This window comes from Calidris pugnax, unplaced genomic scaffold (genome assembly GCF_001431845.1).
Source record: "Calidris pugnax isolate Ruff unplaced genomic scaffold, ASM143184v1 scaffold993, whole genome shotgun sequence".
NCBI lineage: Eukaryota > Metazoa > Chordata > Aves > Charadriiformes > Scolopacidae > Calidris > Calidris pugnax.
The window spans coordinates 14,057-30,026 of record NW_015091638.1 but is presented as its reverse complement, the minus strand read 5'-3'; the positions used below and the strand labels follow the sequence as shown (position 1 = coordinate 30,026).

General features: G+C 51.2%; 2 protein-coding genes across 2 annotated transcripts; both read right to left on the bottom strand.

Moving 5' to 3' along the window:
• Positions 1 to 1,063: 1,063 nt before the first annotated feature.
• On the bottom strand, positions 1,064 to 2,011 carry LOC106899920 (olfactory receptor 1F1-like). The gene has a single exon (XM_014961856.1). It carries the CDS (start codon positions 2,009 to 2,011, stop codon positions 1,064 to 1,066), a length of 948 nt encoding a protein of 315 aa, XP_014817342.1.
• A 10,239-nt stretch (positions 2,012 to 12,250) lies between these two features.
• On the bottom strand, positions 12,251 to 15,965 carry NME6 (NME/NM23 nucleoside diphosphate kinase 6; the record flags this gene model as incomplete). Its single annotated transcript, XM_014961855.1, has 6 exons — positions 12,251 to 13,063; positions 14,434 to 14,611; positions 14,868 to 15,028; positions 15,482 to 15,521; positions 15,638 to 15,740; positions 15,894 to 15,965. Coding segments are annotated over 5 exons (543 nt in total), but the record flags the coding sequence as incomplete, so codon positions are not given.
• Positions 15,966 to 15,970: the final 5 nt, after the last annotated feature.

The window sequence follows — 15,970 nt, the reverse complement described above, 5'->3', positions numbered from 1 at the left end:
GTTACACACTAAGAACTGGCAAACTGCTCCCAACAAGCTGTTATGCCTCATGGGCCCGTTTACCCTCCAGTGGGTTTCTTTGGGAACAGACTGGATTTTGCTGGGTATCTCTTGGTAACTCAGTTGTGGCCCCTTCCAGCCGTCATGCTCCTCTGTGGCAGAGCTGCCAAAACGCCACTGTGGCTGCAGGCCTGTGCCTGCTTCCTCTGCACAAACCCTTCTGTGGTGGCTTCTGCTGTGGCATCAGGCACTGCTGGCCTGTGTCTACCTGCCTGCAGGTTTGGCCAGCCATGGGGCTGCCCCAACAACCCATGCAATCACTTGGGCTCTGATGCAGTTGCAGATCCACTGCAAGATGAGGTTAAGCTGAGGCAGTGGCCATGTCACCAGCCAGCTGTCGGCCACTATCGCCCACCGCCATGCCGCTCACAACCACCGCATTTTTATTTTTTTATGGCTATAAAGCAAAGCAAGCATTTCTGGTGAGATTGCAAGCAATGCCAGCTCACAGCTCAGCACTAATAACTTGCTGTTTGACCAAAGCGCTGAGAGTAATGGGTCCTGTTTAAGCTGCTGCTGCCATGCTAATGTACAAAATGCTATAGAGCGTTCATGGAGAACCCCAGCAGATGCCAGACTTGGTGCCCAAGCACGTGTGACAGGAGGATGGTGTGGTGGACCCTTGGCGGAGGCCAGAGTTTGCCATCCCAGCCATTGCCCCATGCCCCATGTGGGGCCTCAGGCGGAGCTCACGGCCTTTCCTGGGGCAAACACTTGCCTGGGACCACGTGAAATCGCCTTTTACCGTGTTCCCTGGTGGCAGCGTAGCTGCAGCAGGCCCCATGCTGAGCTCAGCATGTGATACTTGCAAAACAGAGACATGATGCCGTAACCGTATCCTTATTCCCAGGTTGATTTTGCCATTCTGCTGCCGGTGATGTGCAGAGGGTCAGAGAGGTGATGGTTGTGTGGTCCCACTGGCCGGGACCCCTGAGCCCGCTGCTGCCACCAAAGACTTCCCACAGACAGGGAGTGCAGTCTGCGGCTGGAGCCCCACCATTGCTCACACGTTGCTGCCCAGGGAGCCCAGCCTGCCCTGTCCCCGCACAGCCTTCCGCAGGGCCCCCCGCACCTCCTGGTTGCGCAGGCTGTAGATGAGAGGGTTCAGCATGGGAGTGACAATGCAATACAGCGCGGAGACCAGCGTGTCAGCTGCCGGCGAGTGACTGGAGCCGGGCCGGTTGTAGTTCAGGTTGGCCGTCACAAAGTACAGGGTGACCACAAGCACGTGGGCTGAGCACGTGGAGAAGGCTTTGCTCCGGTTTGTGGCCACGGGCATCCCGAGGATGGTGGCCAGGATGTGGAGGTAGGAAATGACGATGAGCAGGAAGGGGCTGAGGCCCACAAAGACACTGGCGGCATGGAGTGCCACTTCACTGGGGCGGGTGTTACTGCACGCGGCCCTCAGCAGCGGGGGGACATCACAGAAGATGTGCTGGAGCTGGGTGGCCCCGCAGAAGGAGAGCCTGGAGGCCAGGAGGGTGTGCACGGCCGAGTCCAGCATCCCCCACAGCCAGCAGCCGGCAGCTGCCACCGTGCAGACACCCCAGCTCATGGTGTGGGCATAGTGCAGGGGCTGGCATATGGCCACGTAGCGGTCGAAGGCCATGACAGCCAGGAGCGCACACTCGGCCCCTGCACACCCCATCAGGAAGAACATCTGGGCCAGACACCCGCCAAAGGAGATGGTCGCCTGCGGGCGCAGGGCGTTTGCAAGGATCTTGGGCACTGTCACAGATGAGTAGCAAATGTCCAAGCAGGACAAGTGACTGAGGAGGAAGTACATGGGGCTGTGGAGCTGGGGATCCAGGAACACAAGGGTGAGTATTGCAGAGTTCCCCAGCAGCGTGACCAGGTAAATGGCCAGGAAAAGAACAAAGAGGAAGGGTTGGCCATGGGAAAAGCCCAGGAGCGTGAACTCTGTCACGTGAGTCTGGTTCTCACCTGCCATGGGGCCAGCTGGGTTGATCTGTGGGCAGAAAGAAGCACTGTGAGGAACTGAATATTGCCATGATTGTGGGTCGGGGGACCGGAGCACACCCACGAGGCAAGAGTTTTGCTGGTAGGATGGCTTTGGTCCTGTCTCTATAGTGGTTGAAAGCTTCCCATGTTGAGATTTCACAGACACTAGGATTTCAGAGTCCAGAGAGCTGCCATTCAGCATTGAATACCTGACTGTGAGAGGATCACACAGAAGAAACCAGGAACAGTGTACATCGGGACTAACCCATACCTCCTGGGTTCTCCTGCCAGCCCAACCCCTGTCTTGATCAATATACCAAGCTCATCTCTCTTTTCCTCCTGGTTGCACTTATGGTGACCACATACTTCCCTACCCTCTGGACATGGTCACATCATTTCTTAGGTGCCACAGCCACTAAGCTTGTTCTTCCCCAGCTGCCAGGTTGGGGATATGACATCACCCTGCACCAGTTAAAATAATATTTTTTTTGTTTATCCTGTCTCCTGCTCTGACATTTTTTTGAGTGCTTGGTTTTGCAATAGCCAGCACTTAAAAAAGCACAGGTTCCAGCTGAGGATGACTCACCACATGCTGTTTGTTGAGCCACAGATGAATTTAAGCCATCGGGGATCTCCAGTTGCCTGGGCTTCCTGACCTTTTTCCATCATCCTATTTCAATTTTCACCTGGACACAAGGGTTTTACTGGTGCATGAAGCTCTGATGACCATGTCCACATGATAGACAAGGCACAGGGAAGCAGTTACTGCTCATAAGCCTCAGCCGAGGGCTGTTGAAGGTGGTGCTTGCTGAGTGCTTGTGGCCAGGGCTGCTGCTGCCCACCACGCCAGTGCCACGAAGCCCAGCAGATGTACTTCCAGGTGCTTTGGTGTGCAAACACCACCTGGTGCTGAGGCTGCTGAAGAAATTGGGCTGAGAGAGGGGTTAAAAACCACCTGCAATCACCTCATTTTGGGGTGCAGATTTGTCCCTGTCAACACTCAGCACGGGCACACACAGCACTCAGCCAGCCTGAAAACAGGGGCTGCTCTCGGCTGGGTGAGTAGAAGGATCCAGAGAGACTTAAGCTCACAGATATGACAATAAGGGGACAAACGGCTGGAAAGCATCGAGGCAGGCTGGCTGTGACAATACAGGGCACACTGGGGAACCATGGGTGGTCTTGCGGCTGTACATAATAGAATCCTATTCTCTCTCTGCAGCTTTTCCTTTGGCTCCATTCAGTTGTTTCAGTAGATGTCAGCACTAAGCTACCCCTGAATCAGAGCATAAGGTAACTGGCTGCTGTACCAGCCCTCGCTGAGCAAGGGTTTGCCAGGAGCTGTGGTGGGACCAGTGCTGGCTTCTGGGCAGGTTCTCACTAACAGTACTGGGGTATGGCTGGGGAGCAAGGGAGGATTGCACATCACCGAACGCAAGGATTTAGTTCCAGGCTATTCTGACTCAGATATCGTATGCTTTGGAACAAGGTCTGCCCCAGTGCCAGGAGCTCAAGCCGCTTTTCCTTACAGGTAACTCCAGCAAACCTCCTGCACTCAGGGTTCAGCAGTGTTCCAGGTGTGCCATCAACTCGTGTCACTCTCCATTACTAAACATCAAAATGTCACCTGATGGCTATGCAGGGGCCCATCGCCATTATAGAAGACCAAGGTGAATATGAGCAGAAGAGAGAAAACATTCCTTTCCTCTATATAGATGCATTTTTAGCAACTGAGGTTAATTGTCATGTTTCTTCACAGGATTAGACAACACAGTTAAATTTCATGTTGGTACCCTTGCTTTAGACTCATTAATCTGTTGTTAATTTCTCTGTCCAATGTATCTACATACCCGTCATGATTTTAAAGCATTGAGCAACTGAGAATTCACTGCTTTTGTTGGGAGTTTTTTCTTATAGCTACTCACCACAAGAAACTGTCACTGTTAACGTGTGAAGTGGTGTTATTTTTCTCCTGTTAGAACTGCTCAACTGTCAGCTCTGTCTCGTCCATAATTTTCAGGTCTTTCCCTTCCAGAAAAGGACCCTCAGTTCTAACAGTATTTTCTCTTTGCTTCTACTTGTGCATGGTGATGAATATCGGTGTTTGCTAAGTAGAAGAGCTAAGTTCTGATTAATTTCTCTTTTGCTCTCCAATTTTTGAACTTTTTTTTTTTTTAATTTTAATATTAAGAGCTTCACCACTGACTGGTGAAGGTCTCCAGCAATCTCCCAGATCAACGTATTCTTTAATAGTTTGGGGTTTTTTAATCAGTGATTTTGCATACATTGGACAGGTACATAAGGACTACACCATCCGATGTTCTGGAAATCTTGAGCCATTGCTCGAGTGCCGGAGAGGTGCAGATGGTGGTCTCCCCTTGCCAACAACTTCAGGCTGGATTGGGCACAAAGCTACAGGGCTGCACTTCAGGCACAGGAGTCAAGCAGAGGAATGACCATAATTTTTCACTGTGGTCTGGGACAATGTCAATGGACACCGCCACATGGCAAGAAATGCCAGATTTAAGCCCTTTGTCCTCAGACATGCTGTACACAATGAAATAAGGAGACAAGGTAGGAAAATCTCTCCTTCTCCCTTGGACTGCACAGGAATGAGCCTTGAAAGAGTCTCCACCTTGCCTCAGCTCCTTTCCTCTCTCTCACACTCACACTGATTTCACCCGGTAACTAATGTTTAACTAATAACCAAGTATTTCCCAGTGCAGCTCACCTTTTCCCACTGCTGACCAGTCAAGAAAGGCTGGACGGGGGCAGAGAGGGAGCACTAATGCCACCAGCGCTAGGGAGGCAGCTCCCCTGGGAGGAGGAAGGTGCCCCTTTGATGGTGATGCACTGGCCTGAGACCCAGCTCAGCCCCGGTGCAGTCCCCAAAGCAGGGTCCCTTACACTGCCACTGTGCACGCCGGGACAGCTCCAGGGTTCTGGGGTGCATTATGTCCTCCTTCCTCCTTCAGGAGGCCAGATGTGCTCCATGCCCACCCAGGGAAGCCAGCGCTGCTCCTGCAGGAGGATGTGGCTTTCCTCACCAAGCTACCACATCCCATCTGCACTCAGGTAAGCAGACCAGGTAGCCCAGAGCACAGAGCCATGGGAGGTATGGTCCAGTCCCAGTTTGAGGTGATGGCTGAACTGAGGGAGCCAGCAATAACAGGATTATTTATCCTGAAAAGGACTGGATTTCTTGTTTGAGACATCACCAGCAGCCACAGCCTGCTCACATGGAGCCCTGGGCAGCAGTACTGGGTTTGCCCCTAGGCAGAGTGCCAATGGGGACCCCTGTGAGGGTCCCACCATGAATGAGACCCTGCTCCACCATGGTGGGGGGTCCTGCCCTCCCTTACCTCCTGGTCCAAGGGCAGACAGTGGATGGCATCCAGTACTTACTAAGAGGGAAGAACTAGCAATGGCCACGGGTGCTGTCAGGTTTGTCTTACCTGTGTGAGGAAGAGCCTGTGTGTCCTCCAGACTTGCGGTGGGGGAGAGGCTTTTAACCCAGCAAGGGCCCTGGGGGAGAGGCTTCCAGTGGTAGCTCCTGTTCAGTGGTAGGCGCAAGGAGTGGAGGAGCATTCCCCCAGTCAGCCTGCGCAAGCAGGATCCAAGCCCACAGGACAAAGATCTCCTGGCACAGGACCCACCTCGACCTCCTGTTCTGCTCCAGGCTCTGCCCACTGCAGACCAGGCAGAGGTCTCCAGCCCTGACCTTCTGCTCCAGCCCCATGGCAGCTTTTGGGGAGCCTGGGCTTCAGCACACCCAACCATGCCAGGGCTCTGGACCACAGGAGGGTGCCTGGCTGAGACCTGCAGTCCCCATGCTCTAAGTCCTTCTTTATGACCCTGAGTCATCCGGTTTAGGGCTGTGAGGTGCCTACATTGGCCCATGCCAGCAGTGAGGAGCGCTGGCCATGGGCCATGCTTACAGCAACAAACCTGTGGGCAACACAGCCATAAAGTGACTGTGTGGCATCTGGGCCGCATCTGTGCTCCCACCAGCTACAACAGCCATGGCCACCCTGCCTGGGCTGCACAGGGCTCTCTGGAGTAGAGAGTGTGGTCCAGGGGACTAGGAGAGGACAAGGCCATGGTGGGACTGTGATCTGGCAGCAGCTCTGACTGGACTTAGTTAAGGCACCACGTAGGGTCCTGTGAGTTCTTGAAGAGCTGGGCAGCAGGATGACGTGGACTTACACAGGATGAGCGCTGCCTGCTCTGAGCCTGGAGCTGTTCCCAACAAAAACAGCAGATTTGGCTGGAGTTCACCACTTCATGCCCCAGAAATGTGAAGTGGGGAACCCAGGAAATGTGACGACTGCAGCAGGGAGCGAGTCTAGAGGTGAAGCCTGAGATATGATTGTTTCTACAGCAGGAATAGAGAATTGCTTTATTGAAGTCTTTTACAACCTCTGTTTCCTGATGAACAGGAGCTGATCCTATAATAATCTCAGTAGCTGAAACTTCAGGAGTTGAGGAGCTGACATTGGATACTTAAGGTTCAGCAAGACAGGGAGCTGGGACACCTTGTCTAGACTGTGGTTTTGCCAAGAAAGGTTGGACCAGGTGATGGCTGAGGTCCCTGACAACATCGAGTTCTGAGATGCTATGGTTCTGTCCTCATTTGGAAAGTAGGGAAAGCATTGACAACAGCCCTGCGGGGGAAGGAACACCCTGTGTGGACGGTCAGCACAGACACCAGAGGGATCTGCTGCCTCAAGGAGGGGAAAATTCATGTTGGAGAGGATGTCTGAAGTTGTAAAAACTGAATTAGAGGTAATTAAGAGCCTTCAATGTCTAAGGGTGTGTTTTTAGGGAAGCTGGGCTGATGGGGTAGAAGAACCACAAAGAAGAACTTTGTGACACAGCCATTTGCTTCAAGTTTACAAAATTACAGCTTTCTCTTCTGGCAGTGATGAACACTTCCTTCTTTCACGCGGGAACTCAGCAGCGTGGCATTCCGTTGTAACCTGGCTGCTCTCCCAGGGTTTTAGACCAAGGCACACACTGTCAGCACTCGTAGAAACCCCCTTCCGCAATGATAATTGAAATAGGGCTTTGCTGAGACCATTAACATTTGGCACAAATATTAAAAGATATGGAAGTCTTGCCAGATGCCACAAACTTGGTGTTCAGTTCTGCTAATCCATGTCTATTTTCTGTGGTAATGTCTTCAGGGCAGCCTTTATGAGAAGAAATATCAATGTTTGTATCCTCCTCAGGTCTACTAAGTCATATCAAACACAGCCTTTGGGGCCCAGTGAGGAAATCAAATCTCCTTGAATTTGTTAAGGGAGTTGATTTTTAAACCAAATGCCTAAATTTGGGGGTGTAACCACAGGAATTGGGCCCAGTTCCTTTAAGTGCTCATCACTTCTAGAAATCACTCTTAACTGGGTGCAGGGCTCTTACCTGCTCCAAGCATAATGTTGCACTTCCCAAAAAACAAGTGTGCTGTTGCAAAACTGGGAACTTCTCCAACTCACGTTTCCCTACGTGTTTGGAGAGATGCATTCTTCCAGCTCAAGGATTTGTTCTCAAGCCAAAACCAGCATCACTTGTACCACGGCTCATTACAGCAACACCGCCAGTTCACCATTAATGGTCTCCACATGTGCATAAATTCCTCCTTTAGGATGCAGAGACAAGGAAAACAGTGCAATTCATGGTGTTCAGGGTGTCAGGAATCTGCTTGCTGGATCCAACCCAAAGCACAGCCAGCTCCATGGTCAGGTAAATCTTCTCTGGGCTGTATCTGTCTAAGGCCAGAGATCCCTCTGAGACCCTGCTCCATTACTTACTGATCCTCAGAGTGACTGTTGTTTCTTACCTCCAGGTGGAAGAAAACCCCTTAAACTTCCAGGTCTGAAACCTCTGGGAGTTTTGGTTGATGGTAAGCTCAATGTGAGTCAACAACATGTTCTAGTGGCCAAAAGGGCTGGCTGTATCCTGGGGTACAGCTAGGTGGTTGAAAGAAGTGATTGTCCCACTGTACTTAACTCTGCTTTAAGTACTGTGTGCAGTTTTGGGATCCACAATGTAAGAAGAACATAGAAATATTAGATTGTGTCCAAAGGAACACAACAAAGATGGAGGAGCAGGTGAGGATACTAGGTTTGTTGAGCTTGGAGGAGACCTCGTTGCTGTTTACAACTTCCTCATGAGGGGGAGTGGAGAAGGAGATGCTGATTTATCTCTGTTGTCTAGTGATAAAACATGAGGGAATGGCTTAAAGCTGTGCTGGGTGAAGTTCAGATTGGATCTTAGGGAAAAGTTCTTCACTGAGAGGATGGTCAAGCACTTGAATGAGCTCCCCAGGAAAATGATCATGACTCTAAGTCTGTCAGTGTTCAAGCAGTGTTTGGATGATGCTTATATATATGGCTTAACTTTTAGGTTCTCCTGCGTGGAGTCAAGAGTTGGACTCGGTGATCCTTGAGGGTCCCTTCCAACTGAGAATAGTCTCTGATTCTTAGGAACTTGAAACCTGGTGTCTGGGCTTTCCCTGCTGCCTCTCATCTTCCTTCCACGCCATATTGTGATGAGCCTGGCGTTGTTTTCACTGTAACCTCCCCACAGGCACTGGGAGGCTGCTCACTGTCCCCCCCAAGGCCATTCCTTCTGCAGCTGAACAAGCCCAGCTCCCTCAGCCTCTGCTCACACTGCAAATGCTCCAGCCCTGACCATCTTGGTGGCTCCTCACAGAACTCTTCTGAGTTTGTTGATGTATTTCTTGCTTTGGGGAACCCATCACTTTGTTCAGTACCCGGATAGGATCTCACAAGTGCTGAGTAGAGGCTCATAATGACTTCCCTCATTCTACTTTCTTTCTGTTCACACAGCCCAGGATGCTGGTGGCCACCTTTACTGAGAGGGCACATGGCATATCTGGCTTGCTGCCCACCAAGGGTCCCTTGGGGGTATTCTGCAGAGCTGCTGCCTGAACAGGCATCCCTGGACTGTCTTGTTGCCAAGGGCTCTTCCTTCCCCAGTGCCGGACTTGGCATTGGTCCTTGTTGAATTTCATGGGATTTCTTCTGGCTCATCCTTCCAGTCTGTCCAGATCTGGATGGCAGCCCTGTCCCTGAGCGTGTTGCCGGTCCCCTCGATGCATTACCTGCAAATTTGACAAGAGTGCACTCTGTCATCTCTTTCATGTCACTAATGAAGGTGTCAAACAGGAGGGGTCCCAGGACAGGTAGCTGTAATGCTCTACTTGTCACTGGCCTCCATGCATGACCTGTTCACCACCACTCCCTAAACCTGGTGACACACCACTGCCTTCACTGATGGTGCTGTTCTTTTGACACAGGTAAGCAGGCACCTTTCATTCTGCATTTCCTGCACACACTTCTGCTGGCTGGAAACCTCATTTGACCTGGCTTCCTGTGGCCAGATTTGGCTCAGGTGCTGGGTGGTTTGTTAACGACAACCTTGCTCCCTGCGGGCTGCAACGGGCTGGTGCTGTTTTTTCCCTCAGTGATTTTGACTATCACTGATACAGTTTGGATGGTGCTAAAACCACTGTCCACTGCAGATGTCACCCAAACAGTAGTTCAAACAGATTTCACACAAACGGTAGTTCAGACTGGTGTGTTCTATTTTTCCTCTGAACATCCCTTTTAAAAAAAATCTCCCTGGGCAACATTCTGCATGATTTTCTTATAAATGCCACTCAGAAATGTAACACTCAGGCTTACTTAACAGAGATTATAGTATAACACTGTTTTACTATGACATCAATACGGTCGAGTGTCCTCAGCTTCCAACTCCCTGGTACCAGCCAGATGTTGTCATACTGGAGGAGGTCCCATGGAGGTCACAGAAGAGGACAAGAAGAGGCTGACACTGCTTTGTTCAGCCCAGAAAGGAGAAGGCAAAAGGGAGACCTTCCTGGTGTCTGGAGCTGCCTGATGGGAGTGGGGAGAGATGGTGGGAATGAACTTTTCTCACAGTGTCATGGTGACAGGAAAATGCCACCTGCTGCAATAGCAGACACCCTCACTGGACATCAGGGAAACTCCATCAGGCACCAGGTCAGTCCTGAGAGGCCATGGACTCTCTGTCCTTGGAGACACCCAGCACTCAGCCACAGCCCCGAGGAACCTGTGCTAATGGGTCCTGCTCTGAGCAGGGCTGGGACCAGGGGCTCCTTTCCACCAGCACAAATCTGGTTTCTGGAATTAAAATCTCATCAGGTTTTGTAAGAACAGTATTTCAGGTTTTTTTCCCATTGATTTTCTCAGGGAAGAAGTTTCCTTTGGGATTTAATTTTATTTTATTCATTTTTTTATATAGGTTGCTGTAGTTTCCTGTTACCTGCCAGGCAAGAAAAAAGAGTAAGCAGGATTTGGCATTTCCAGTTTGGCCCACCCAAGATAGGACAAAAGCCCCACCCTGCATCTTGTGAGAGCGGTAATGGATTGTTGGCTGACTTTTTTTTACCTAACCCTTGCTAAGGAGATTTTTTGGCTGAAGAAAATTGCATTGTCTCAAAGCTTTTATCCAGCTTAACTGACCACTTATGTTCATATTTTAGAAAAAAAAAGGCAATGGGGGTCTCACAACTATAAAACTGGCCAGAGCTGACCAGATTCACTTGTGTTTGTCACAGGCTAAGAGCGTGTACAAACTTGAACATCATGATTGCACAACCTGAAGTGACTTCTTACTCGGTGGTGTCATCCATCCCTGCACTGCAGGGTTTGGGGACAGGTCTGACACCTACAGCGAGTCCTAGAAAATGGAAAGTGGGGTCCTTGGCACCAGCCCCAGGGTCACATTTTCTTCCTGACCAACTTGTACTCAGAAAGCAATGAGGAAGGTCTTTCCTGTCTCCACCGAGCAGTGCTTCTGTCTAGTGATGGCTCCCTGGTGCCTCCTGGACAGCACGGGACCTGTGGCCCCATCTCCACCCCTGCCCTTCCCATGGCCAGCCCCCTCCTCCCACAGCCCCGAGCCAGCACTCCTGGGCCTCGGGCACCAGCTCTGCCCCAGGGCCCAATCAGTGCGCTTCAAACGAGATGCTTTAAAGAGAAGGCTGAAGTTCGAGGGAGAAGTTTTCTTGTTTTCAGTGTCTGCTGGCGCCCATTCCCCACAGGCTTCTCCCCACCGAGAAGATGCCACCAGGGTTTCAGTGTCAGTGACTAAAAGCCTCCAGAGCCTCACTCCCTCCCCAGCACGTTCTTGTGAGACTCGTAAACAAGGCACAAAGCGGGCTATTAAAAGTTTGAGGCAGTCACTGGGGCAGTAACTTCGAAGCTGTTTACAGCTGCTGTCATCAATTGCATCATAGGGCAGAAGAAGTCAAATGAAACAGAGAAAGAACATCTTTGTTCTATGTAGACTTCCCATCTTTGAAATATTCACACTCTAGGTGAAAAAATACACAAAAAAAATTGCTGAAGTGTTAAAAAGAGAGAAAGGTAAATAATATAACAGTACTTCAGTAGTCAATATGAAATACCTGAAAAACACTAAAATTTATGGGAACCATTAAGTTACTGAAAGAGGAAACGCAAAGCTGAAGTTCCACAGCCACCTGTGACATCGACTGCGCCATCGGTTGTGCTTCTTGCCCAAACTCTCACTCTGCTCTGAGGCAGTGGATCTACAGCAGGTGTGTGTGCTACAGCCACGGGCAGGGACTGCTCTGGGCACGAAGGGCAGTTTGATATCCCTGGCTTTTACCGAGAGCTACGGCTTCCTGACCCCTCTGCGGGGTGGGTGCACAGGAAACGTAGGTTGATGTTTAGTGGCAGCCCAGGCTGGGGAAGGAGGGGTGGGGAGCAGCCCTGCCTGGAAGGGCTTGGGGGACTGGGGAAAAGCAGGCCATGAGCTGGAAACCTGCGCTGGGAGCCCAGAAAGCTCCCCCACCTTCTGGGCTGCACCCCCAGCAGCGTGAGGCGGGGGGGAGGGGGGTGGGGTGTGGAAATTCTGCCCCTCTGGGGCTATCAACATCAGAAGGACTTGGAGCTGTTGCAGCGGGGCCAGAGGAGGTCAGAGACAGTAGAACCGGAGTGAAGCGTGAATATGATGAAGAGATTTAAGCATTTGAGATGCGAGGAGAGGCTGAGAGCTGGGACTGTTCAGCATCGAGGCTCAGAGGGGTTTATCAAGGTGTATAAATACCTGATGTGAGGCAATGAAGAAAACCAGTGGTATCCAGTGAACAGACAAGAGAAAACAGGCACAAACTGAAATACTGAAATACTAGAAATTTCACTTAAACACAACTTTTTTTTTTTTTCCTGTAAGGGTGATAAAACAAGGTCCTGAGTGACCCGCTTGAGGGAATGCTCTTTTGAGGCAGGGATTTTGGACTAGGCAATCTTCTCTAGAGGTCCTTTCCAGCACACAGCTTTGTGTGTCTCAGGTACACGTGACACATGTGGTGGAGCCTGGACATCACGGGTGAGGACTCCAGGGTGTAGCTGCAGAGGATATATGGGGTGGCACGTGGGTGAGTGACAGGTCAATGCTCTCCTTCCTCCCAGCATGGCTTTAGTTCAGACCACACTCACCCAGGGGCCCTGCTGCTATTTAGTATTTCCCTTTCAGCATTTCATCTACCCCTTTTTCAGTAGCTGGTGTCCCCAAGACTGTGTAGAAGTAAAACGCTAATGACAATAAAGATGAGATATGTCTCTTTGATTTAAGTGCATCTCATAAAGATGCATCTTATTTCACAGTGCTATATAGAAGGAGTCGTAAGACAATAAAAAATTCATGGCGTTGGTCTTATACCAGGCCTGTTGTTTTCAACAGTGAAGACAGAGATGCCTGAGAAAGAAGCCACAAAATAAAATCTGAGGCAAAATAGAAGCAATACTGTTCAGGGAAGACTGTGTCCACCTTAGTACTGGAAGTACCACAGTATTAAACTGCAGTCTTGGACTGTGAGGGTAACAACCACGTCCTCGGTCAGCCTTTCTACAGCACCAACCACCAAACTGCCAAGCTGTGGACTGGACATGTCCATGTGTCTTCTGTGCAGGAAAAGGCACCTTCCCAGTCCATACGTTCTTCAAACCTGTCAGTAAAACAACAGAAAAGTGATGAAACAGCCAAGAAACCAAGTTATTATGTGCTGAAGTGTGGTGATGCCAGGTAGCAGAAGGCTGGGGTGTCAATACACACGAGTCTCTGCAGTGTGTTCTCGGTCCCTTTTTGTGTTGTCCCTAATGTTCAACTGCCTTTTGACCACTCCCAATTGTTTAACTGAAAACACGCCGTGTAGTAGAAGTGCTTTACTGAAAACATGTCACACAGAAGTGCATCTTGTGGGACAACAGGAGCCCACAAGGGCATATGAAAACTGTCAAATAAACATGAAATACAGCCCACAGAATTCAGTTCTCCTTCCATATGTGGAACCACAAACATTATCACTCTCATCAGAGAGCTAAGAGAGGAATACAACAGCTCTCGTCATTTCCAACAAAAGCAGCAGAATCCATTCATTCCCTTCTAACTGCAAAGAAAAACGGGTCCCTTTGCCTAGGATAAAAATCCCAAGACATGATTTTTTTTTTCAGAGAAAAGGCTTCCTATCAGAAATAGAGACTACCCACGGTGCAAGGTGGCAACTACTAGGTATTTTTCCACACTGGATGCTTAGTTTGTGTTCTGACACGTGCCTCTAGGAAAACACTTTCTCATTTATCAACTTCTAACAGGCTCTGTTAAGGCAACTCACCCCTGGACCTGAGCTCCCACAAGCAACATTTCAGGAGCAGAGACACCAGACACTCGGTGATACCACACTGTAATTTACAGGGGGGCTCTCTGACATAACTCCAGTTGTGACTGGAGGCCCAAGAAGGTCTGGAAAATATTCTGCAGTGAAAAACTGATGGGAGGATTATCTGCAAGTTCTGTGCTTGCTGCATTTTTTCAGTCTGTGTCCTGGTGTACTCCTCTATCAGTGGTGAGCCTGGGTCCTGCCAGCAGGTGAGAATCCCTGCGGGACGGGAGAACATTGCCCACCTACTGCTGCATTTTCTCATATTCTTTCCCGCCCCCTCTTTTCTTCTTAAGGGGCTGTGGGCACAGAGCAAATATTAAGAATCTGAGGCCTACTATGAGCAAAACCAATCATATCCTACCCGGAACCAGCAACCTCCTTTCCACTAGCCCACTGACAAACTCCCCTGCACCACTCACACCCAAATAAACACGAGGGACCAGCAAACTGTAAGGCCAGACCTTCCTATCAGGCAGGAGTACTGCTCCTTGAGAAGTTTTTCCTAAAATGCCCCAGCACCTGTATGCTGCATGAATAACGTGATCCCAGGTAGCACAACGTAACGTCCATGAGGTCTTTCCCTCCCCCACACTCCTAAAAACACACCCTGTCTCTCTCTTGTTATGGGGCTGACCCCAACAGTCAGTAAACCATACCCCCAGGTAAGTCAGGGTAGCTTTCTTCCTTCATCCCCAACAACGCAGTGAACACGCTCCTCTGCATTGTAATACACCTGCCCGCAGCGCAGACGTGGCTCTTCCTGCTGGTACCAGAGCTCTTCGTTGAACTCTGGGAAGAAAAATGCAATTTCTCTGCTGGCTGATGCTGGTGAATCTGTTAGACAACAGAGGAAAAGAAGATGAGAGGTGCCAGTCTGGCACCGCAAATATGTGCTGTGTTCCAAAGGGAAGGGCAGAAGCCATAAAGAAAAGCACCAGGCTCAGTCACACCAGGAGAGGTGTGAGTGGAGCCTGCAGAAGTGAGCAAATCATGAACTTTGACTCCCAGAAGGGAGGCAAACAAAATACCATCATTCACGCCTCCCTGAGCTCTAAGTCTTTGCCCAACGCTTATCCAAGGACAGGTCTACCTGAGCCATGAGTGGTATTCCTGGTGTCAGTGAGGCCATAAGCTCCTCGGATGGAGTCTGGGACGCTGTTTCGGGCTCGGAATACTTTGGTGGGTCCCATCAGGGATCTCCAGAGGGAAACAGCATTCTCATGGGCCAAGATATAAGCCCACATAGGGCCACTGAGAAAAGGACCAGTGAAAAGCAGAAGTAGATAAGGTTACATAAGGATATAGCTCTTTCATTCTTATAAATACAGCAAGTGCAAAGAAGCAAGTAAGTGCAACTGCCATACAGTGCTTTCTGGGAGGGGATACAGACCTGCCATGGCACTAGACACTGAGACTGTGGCTCAGAAGTAAAACATTTGCATGAATGACCTCCTCCTAGTGATGTACCCACAACCTTTGGGGACGCCACCCACCAAGTACTACTGTTGTCAGCGGAGTTGGTTCCTGACATTTGTCCACCCTCGAGCCCAGAGCCTTCTCCCTCGGTATACGACAAGCACCAGCTCCCGGCGAGATGCATCCCTTGCCGAGGGGGAACCCTCCAGGCGCAGAAGCATCGCTCAGGCCAGTCAAGGCTCCACCTTCCCCTGCCCCGCACAGCCGGGCTGCGGGCGCGGCAGGTACCTGGCCATGAACTCCACCAGCCGCTGATAGAAGAATCGTCCTGCGGGAGAAAGGGCCCGTGTCACACAGCCCGGCTCCGCCGGCACCGGCTCTGTCCGCCGGCCGAGCGCGCTGCGTTGCCGGTCTGCTGCCCGGTGGGAGTCCCGGCCCGCCTACCGGCGTGCTCCCGGTAGAAGCGGCGGCTCTCCTCCCGTCCGCAGCGCAGCTCCTTGGCGCGTACGATGAGGAACCGGTTGCTGAGGATGGTGTCGTGCACGGCCTGCGGGCAGAGGAGAGCGGCTGGGCGGGCGGCAAGCCCCCGCAGGACGCCCGGGCCGAGCCGGACCGGCAGACCAGGGCCGGGCCGGGCTGAGCTGGGCCGGGCTGAGCTGAGCTGGGCCGGGCCGGGCGGCGCGGTGCGACCAGCCCTCACCTCCAGCACCAGGGGGTGCGCCACGGCGTCCGGCTTCAGCAGCGCCAGCGTCAGCTGCAGCGGCCGCCCGCCGCGCC